The sequence below is a fragment of the Hyperolius riggenbachi genome, chromosome 6 (assembly GCF_040937935.1).
Source record: "Hyperolius riggenbachi isolate aHypRig1 chromosome 6, aHypRig1.pri, whole genome shotgun sequence".
NCBI lineage: Eukaryota > Metazoa > Chordata > Amphibia > Anura > Hyperoliidae > Hyperolius > Hyperolius riggenbachi.
In genome coordinates, this window is record NC_090651.1 from 389,819,476 (window position 1) to 389,828,280 (window position 8,805).

Genomic DNA, 8,805 nt, shown 5'->3' on the forward strand with positions numbered 1-8,805 from the left:
CAAAAACCGGACTGTCCGGTGTAAAACCGGACACCTGGCAACCCTAACAGTGAGTTGTACCCGGAATTGGTTGTGGCACAACAGGGTCACATGGTACATAGACAAGCATATTTTTAGTTTCCTCATGAATATTTTTAGTTTCCTCGTTGTCGGCTCTAATCCCAAAATCGTCTGCAGCCCAATTGTCTGGGTGCCTCCTCTGATGTAGTGGCGGCAGGGAGATCCATGTAGTGGCTGTGTGATCTTATGCGGTGCCAGGAGTAGGGGACACACCCTCCCATCAGCCAGGAGTAGGGGACACACCTTCCCATCAGCCAGGAGTAGGGGACACACCTTCCCATCAGCCAGGAGTAGGGGACACACCTTCCCATCAGCCAGGAGTAGGGGACACACCCTCCCATCAGCCAGGAGTAGGGGACACAGAGGCGGGACAAGGTCCTCCAGCACCCAAGGCTGAGACACCAAAGTGCGCCCCTCCATCCCTGCCACCCCAGCCGTCACACACTGTGATTGCTATTAGACTAAGAGGTGCCACAGGGCCCACAACCTCCCCAACACCTTAATATCTAGTTATCTGGCTTGCAGTCACTGCTATGTATCCCCTTTTCTTATTTCTTTCTGCTTCAAACACAATTGGGAATGACAGCTGAATGAATTGTTCGCCCCCTCCTACACTGCGCCCTGAGGCTGGAGCCTCTCCAGCCTATGCCTCGGCCCAGCCCTGGGACACACCTTCCCATCAGCCAGGAGTAGGGGACACACCTTCCCATCAGCCAGGAGTAGGGGACACACCCTCCTATCAGCCAGGAGTAGGGGACACACCCTCCCATCAGCCAGGAGTAGGGGACACACCTTCCCATCAGCCAGGAGTAGGGGACACACCCTCCTATCAGCCAGGAGTAGGGGACACACCCTCCCATCAGCCAGGAGTAGGGGACACACCCTCCCATCAGCCAGGAGTAGGGGACACACCCTCCCATCAGCCAGGAGTAGGGGACACACCTTTCCATCAGCCAGGAGTAGGGGACACACCCTCCCATCAGCCAGGAGTAGGGGACACACCCTCCCATCAGCCAGGAGTAGGGGACACACCCTCCCATCAGCCAGGAGTAGGGGACACACCCTCCCATCAGCCAGGAGTAGGGGACACACCCTCCCATCAGCCTGGAGTAGGGGACACACCCTCCCATCAGTCAGGAGTAGGGGACACACCCTTCCATCAGCCAGGAGTAGGGGACACACCCTCCCATCAGCCAGGAGTAGGGGACACACCCTCCCATCAGCCAGGAGTAAGGGACACACCCTCTCCCATCAGCGAGGCACATGGCCAGCCGAGCCACTGATTGCATGTGCTGAGCACGTGGACCTGATCAGTTGACCGCCCAATCAGCTGGTGGCTGAAAAACTGGGTGCCGTGGGCACGTCTGAAGTCCCTGCATCCTCTCCTGTAGTCTGAGGGTGAAAAGAGACAAAAAAGAAGCTGAAAAAGAAATAGAGGCTGGAGCCCTGTGGCTGTGGCTACCGGTGCAGCGCCATCTTGTGCAGACAGCAAGTCATACTAGCAAGACAAAAGATAAACAATCCAGAGGTGGAAGATGAATGCACCATGAAATGACTGCCATGGACGGCTCAGCCATGGGCGGCTCAGCCACGGACCGCTCAGCCATGGACGGCTCAGCCATGGGTAGCTCAGCCACGGACCGCTCAGCCATGGGCGGCTCAGGCATGGGTAGCTCAGCCACGGACCGCTCAGCCATGGGCGGCTCAGGCATGGGTAGCTCAGCCACAGGCGGCTCAGCCATGGGTAGCTCGGCCACGGACCACTCAGCCATGGGCTGCTCAGGCATGGGTAGCTCAGCCACGGACCGCTCAGCCATGGGTAGCTCAGCCACGGACCACTCAGCCATGGGCGGCTCAGGCATGGGTAGCTCAGTCACGGGTGGCTCAGCCATGGGCGGCTCAGCCATGGACGGCTCAGGCATGGGTAGCTCAGCCACGGACCGCTCAGGCATGGGTAGCTCAGCCACGGACCGCTCAGCCATGGGTAGCTCAGCCACGGACCACTCAGCCATGGGCGGCTCAGGCATGGGTAGCTCAGTCACGGGGTGCTCAGCCATGGGCGGCTCAGCCATGGACGGCTCAGGCATGGGTAGCTCAGCCACGGACCGCTCAGGCATGGGTAGCTCAGCCACGGACCGCTCAGCCATGGACGGCTCAGGCATGGGTAGCTCAGCCACGGACCACTCAGCCACGGACCGCTCAGCCATGGGTAGCTCGGCCACGGACCACTCAGCCATGGGCGGCTCAGGCATGGGTAGCTCAGCCACGGACCGCTCAGCCATGGACGGCTCAGGCATGGGTAGCTCAGCCACGAAGCGCTCAGCCATGGGCGGCTCAGCCACGGACCGCTCAGCCATGGACGGCTCAGGCATGGGTAGCTCAGCCACGAAGCGCTCAGCCATGGGCGGCTCAGCCACAGACCGCTCAGCCATGGACGGCTCAGGCATGGGTAGCTCAGCCACGGACCACTCAGGCAGGGGTAGCTTAGCCACGGACCGCTCAGCCATGGGCGGCTCAGGCATGGGTAGCTCAGCCACGGACCGCTCAGCCATGGGTAGCTCAGCCACGAAGCGCTCAGCCATGGGCGGCTCAGCCACGGACCGCTCAGCCATGGACGGCTCAGGCATGGGTAGCTCAGCCACGGACCACTCAGCCATGGGCGGCTCAGGCATGGGTAGCTCAGCCACGGGCGGCTCAGCCATGGGTAGCTCGGCCACGGACCGCTCAGCCATGGACGGCTCAGGCATGGGTAGCTCAGCCACGGCCCACTCAGCCATGGGCGGCTCAGCCACAGACCGCTCAGCCATGGACGGCTCAGGCATGGGTAGCTCAGCCACGGACCACTCAGGCAGGGGTAGCTTAGCCACGGACCGCTCAGCCATGGGCGGCTCAGGCATGGGTAGCTCAGCCACGGACCGCTCAGCCATGGGTAGCTCAGCCACGAAGCGCTCAGCCATGGGCGGCTCAGCCACGGACCGCTCAGCCATGGACGGCTCAGGCATGGGTAGCTCAGCCACGGACCACTCAGCCATGGGCGGCTCAGGCATGGGTAGCTCAGCCACGGGCGGCTCAGCCATGGGTAGCTCGGCCACGGACCGCTCAGCCATGGACGGCTCAGGCATGGGTAGCTCAGCCACGGCCCACTCAGCCATGGGCGGCTCAGGCATGGGTAGCTCAGCCACGGGCGGCTCAGCCATGGGTAGCTCGGCCACGGACCGCTCAGCCATGGACGGCTCAGGCATGGGTAGCTCAGCCACGGCCCACTCAGCCATGGGCGGCTCAGGCATGGGTAGCTCAGCCACGAAGCGCTCAGCCATGGGCGGCTCAGCCACGGACCGCTCAGCCATGGACGGCTCAGGCATGGGTAGCTCAGCCAAGGACCGCTCAGGCAGGGGTAGCTCAGCCACGGACCGCTCAGCCATGGACGGCTCAGGCATGGGTAGCTCAGCCACGAAGCGCTCAGCCACGGACCACTCAGGCAGGGGTAGCTCAGCCACGGACCACTCAGCCATGGGTAGCTCAGCCACGAAGCGCTCAGCCATGGGCGGCTCAGCCACAGACCGCTCAGCCATGGACGGCTCAGGCATGGGTAGCTCAGCCACGGACCGCTCAGGCAGGGGTAGCTCAGCCACGGACCGCTCAGCCATGGACGGCTCAGGCATGGGTAGCTCAGCCACGGACCGCTCAGCCATGGGTAGCTCAGCCACGGACCGCTCAGCCATGGGCGGCTCAGGCATGGGTAGCTCAGCCATGGATGGCTCAGGCATGGGTAGCTCAGCCACGGACCGCTCAGCCACGGACCGCTCAGCCATGGGTAGCTCAGCCACGGACCGCTCAGCCTTGGACCTCTCAGCCACAGGCTGCTCAGCCACGGACGGCTCCACCTAAACTAACACGAGCCATCTTGGTGGAAATGTTTACGATGCAGCAGAGATGCACAGTGCTGGCGAGTAACGCTGTACACTCACTAGACTCCAGCTTGTGTGTGTCGCCTGAACTCGTATAAAGAACAGACAAGCTTTAATAGTTTACCAGCCAACTTCATTAGTGGCTTGGCTGTGCTCCAGGCTGATGTGTTGTGAGCAAGAGCCACAAAGTCACAGGGTACAGCAGAATGGTCATGGTGGTGCTTCTGCCTTCTGCTTATCAGTCTCTACACCAGGGGTCTCTAACTCGCGGCCCGCAGGCCATTTGCGGCCCTCGATACAATATTTTGTGGCCCGCGCCAGCAAAAGCAAAAGAGACACGGAAGCAAACTATTTTTGCCTATTTTACCTTATAGTTCGCTACAGTGCTCCCAAGTAATCCGCTGCATCCTGCAGAGCCCCCAAATCCCCCGGGCAAACATCCACGACTGCGCTGAGGGGCAGAGCTTCCAGCTGTAGCTCTCCTCTGCCCCTCCTGACGTCAATCGCGGCGGATAGCCGCCTCTCCCCGCCCCTCTCTGTGAAGGAAGAGTGAGAGGGGCGGGCAGAGGCGGCGATCCGCCGCGATTGACGTCAGGAGGGGCAGAGCTGAAGCTGAAAGCTCTGCCCCTTCCAGAAAATGCCGGTGGATTGCCCCCCGGGCGATTTGGGGCCTCTGCAGCCCTTGTTTTGCGGCGGGGACACGACGGATTACTTGTAATGGGAGCACTGAAACGAACTATAAGGTAAAATAGGCAAAATGGTTCGCTTCAGTGTAAATTTGATTTTGAATCAAAATAAAAGTCAATGCAAGGGACGGGGGCGGGAGCTGCTGATTGCGGAAATGACATTCCATCATAACAGTTATATGGGAAGACGTTCTGTCTGCACAATTAGCTGCTAGGGCAGCCAATTAGAATTAGAACAGACACAAGGGAGAGAAGGACTTTTTTTGAGGATTTTTTGTGTGAAATTCCTTATGCGGCCCAGCCTCATCCTGACTTTGCCTCCAGACCCCCCCCCCCCCCCCCCCCCGGAAAATTGAGTTTGAGACCCCTGCTCTACACCTTACATACTTATAGCTGTTCATGGTGGTGCTTCTGCCTTCTGGTCTCTACACCTTACACACTTATAGCTGGTCATGGTGGTGCTTCTGCCTTCTGGTCTCTACACCTTACACACTTATAGCTGGTCATGGTGGTGCTTCTGCCTTCTGGTCTCTACACCTTACACACTTATAGCTGGTCATGGTGGTGCTTCTGCCTTCTGGTCTCTACACCTTACACACTTATAGCTGGTCATGTTGGTGCTTCTGCCTTCTGGTCTCTACGCCTTACACACTTATATCTGGTCATGGTGGTGCTTCTGCCTTCTGGTCTCTACGCCTTACACACTTATATCTGGTCATGGTGGTGCTTCTGCCTTCTGGTCTCTACGCCTTACACACTTATATCTGGTCATGGTGGTGCTTCTGCCTTCTGGTCTCTACGCCTTACACACTTATATCTGGTCATGGTGGTGCTTCTGCCTTCTAGTCTCTACGCCTTACACACTTATATCTGGTCATGGTGGTGTTTCTGTCTTCTGGTCTCTACGCCTTACACACTTATATCTGGTCATGGTGGTGCTTCTGCCTTCTGGTCTCTACGCCTTACACACTTATATCTGGTCATGGTGGTGTTTCTGTCTTCTGGTCTCTACGCCTTACACACTTATAGCTGGTCATGATGGTGCTTCTTCCTTCTGGTCTCTACGCCTTACACACTTATATCTGGTCATGGTGGTGCTTCTGCCTTCTGGTCTCTACGCCTTACACACTTATAGCTGGTCATGGTGGTGCTTCTGTCTTCTGGTCTCTACGCCTTACACACTTATATCTGGTCATGGTGGTGCTTCTGCCTTCTGGTCTCTACACCTTCCACACTTATATCTGGTCATGGTGGTGCTTCTGCCTTCTGGTCTCTACACCTTACACACTTATAGCTGGTCATGGTGGTGCTTCTGCCTTCTGGCCTCTATGCCTTACACACTTATAGCTGGTCATGGTGGTGCTTCTGCCTTCTGGCCTCTATGCCTTACACACTTATTGCTGGTCATGGTGGTGCTTCTGCCTTCTGGTCTCTACACCTTCCACACTTATAGCTGGTCATGGTGGTGCTTCTGCCTTCTGGTCTATACACCTTACACACTTATAGCTGGTCATGGTGGTGCTTCTGCCTTCTGGTCTCTACGCCTTACACACTTATAGCTGGTCATGGTGGTGCTTCTGCCTTCTGGTCTCTACACCTTACACACTTATAGCTGGTCATGGTGGTGCTTCTGCCTTCTGGTCTCTACGCCTTACACACTTATATCTGGTCATGGTGGTGCTTCTGCCTTCTGGTCTCTACACCTTACACACTTATAGCTGGTCATGGTGGTGCTTCTGCCTTCTGGTCTATACGCCTTACACACTTATAGCTGGTCATGGTGGTGCTTCTGCCTTCTGGTCTCTACACCTTACACACTTATAGCTGGTCATGGTGGTGCTTCTGCCTTCTGGTCTCTACGCCTTCCACACTTATTGCTGGTCATGGTGGTGCTTCTGCCTTCTGGTCTCTGCACCTTACACACTTATAGCTGGTCATGGTGGTGCTTCTGCCTTCTGGTCTCTACACCTTACACACTTATTGCTGGTCATGGTGGTGCTTCTGCCTTCTGGTCTCTACGCCTTACACACTTATAGCTGGTCATGGTGGTGCTTCTGCCTTCTGGTCTCTACACCTTACACTTTTATTGCTGGTCATGGTGGTGCTTCTGCCTTCTGGTCTCTACACCTTACACACTTATAGCTGGTCATGGTGGTGCTTCTGCCTTCTGGTCTCTACACCTTCCACACTTATAGCTGGTCATGGTGGTGCTTCTGCCTTCTGGTCTCTACACCTTACACACTTATAGCTGGTCATGGTGGTGCTTCTGCCTTCTGGTCTCTACACCTTACACTTTTATTGCTGGTCATGGTGGTGCTTCTGCCTTCTGGTTATCAGTCTCTACACCTTATACACTTATATCTGGTCATGGTGGTGCTTCTGCCTTCTGGTCTCTACAGCTTCCACACTTATATCTGGTCATGGTGGTGCTTCTGCCTTCTGGTCTCTACGCCTTCCACACTTATTGCTGGTCATGGTGGTGCTTCTACCTTCTGGTCTCTACACCTTACACACTTATAGCTGGTCATGGTGGTGCTTCTGCCTTCTGGTCTCTACGCCTTACACACTTATATCTGGTCATGGTGGTGCTTCTGCCTTCTGGTCTCTATACCTTACACACTTATAGCTGGTCATGGTGGTGCTTCTGCCTTCTGGTCTCTACGCCTTACACACTTATAGCTGGTCATGGTGGTGCTTCTGCCTTCTGGTCTCTACACCTTACACACTTATAGCTGGTCATGGTGGTGCTTCTGCCTTCTGGTCTCTACACCTTACACACTTATAGCTGGTCATGGTGGTGTTTCTGTCTTCTGGTCTCTACACCTTACACACTTATAGCTGGTCATGGTGGTGCTTCTGCCTTCTGGTCTCTACACCTTACACACTTATAGCTGGTCATGGTGGTGCTTCTGCCTTCTGGTCTCTACACCTTACACTTTTATTGCTGGTCATGGTGGTGCTTCTGCCTTCTGGTTATCAGTCTCTACACCTTATACACTTATATCTGGTCATGGTGGTGCTTCTGCCTTCTGGTCTCTACAGCTTCCACACTTATATCTGGTCATGGTGGTGCTTCTGCCTTCTGGTCTCTACGCCTTCCACACTTATTGCTGGTCATGGTGGTGCTTCTACCTTCTGGTCTCTACACCTTACACACTTATAGCTGGTCATGGTGGTGCTTCTGCCTTCTGGTCTCTACGCCTTCCACACTTATAGCTGGTCATGGTGGTGCTTCTGCCTTCTGGTCTCTACGCCTTACACACTTATAGCTGGTCATGGTGGTGCTTCTGCCTTCTGGTCTCTACACCTTACACACTTATAGCTGGTCATGGTGGTGCTTCTGCCTTCTGGTCTCTACACCTTACACACTTATATTTGGTCATGGTGGTGCTTCTGCCTTCTGGTCTCTACACCTTACACACTTATAGCTGGTCATGGTGGTGCTTCTGCCTTCTGGTCTCTACACCTTACACACTTATATCTGGTCATGGTGGTGCTTCTGCCTTCTGGTCTCTACACCTTACACACTTATAGCTGGTCATGGTGGTGCTTCTGCCTTCTGGTCTCTACACCTTACACACTTATAGCTGGTCATGGTGGTGCTTCTGCCTTCTGGTCTCTACACCTTACACACTTATAGCTGGTCATGGTGGTGCTTCTGCCTTCTGGTCTCTACACCTTACACACTTATATCTGGTCATGGTGGTGCTTCTGCCTTCTGGTCTCTACGCCTTACACACTTATAGCTGGTCATGGTGGTGCTTCTGCCTTCTGCTTATCAGTCTCTACACCTTACACACTTATAGCTGGTCATGGTGGTGCTTCTGCCTTCTGGTCTCTACACCTTACACTTTTATTGCTGGTCATGGTGGTGCTTCTGCCTTCTGGTCTCTACACCTTGCACACTTATATCTGGTCATGGTGGTGCTTCTGCCTTCTGGTCTCTACACCTTACACACTTATAGCTGGTCATGGTGGTGCTTCTGCCTTCTGGTCTCTACACCTTACACACTTATAGCTGGTCATGGTGGTGCTTCTGCCTTCTGGTCTCTACACCTTACACTTTTATTGCTGGTCATGGTGGTGCTTCTGCCTTCTGGTCTCTACACCTTACAAACTTATAGCTGGTCATGGTGGTGCTTCTGCCTTCT

General features: G+C 55.5%; 1 protein-coding gene across 1 annotated transcript; it reads right to left on the reverse strand.

Moving 5' to 3' along the window:
* Positions 1-1,553: 1,553 nt before the first annotated feature.
* LOC137522314 (calphotin-like) lies at positions 1,554-3,872 on the reverse strand. The gene has a single exon (XM_068242346.1). It carries the CDS (start codon positions 3,870-3,872, stop codon positions 1,554-1,556), a length of 2,319 nt encoding a protein of 772 aa, XP_068098447.1.
* Between the last annotated feature and the right edge of the window lie 4,933 nt (positions 3,873-8,805).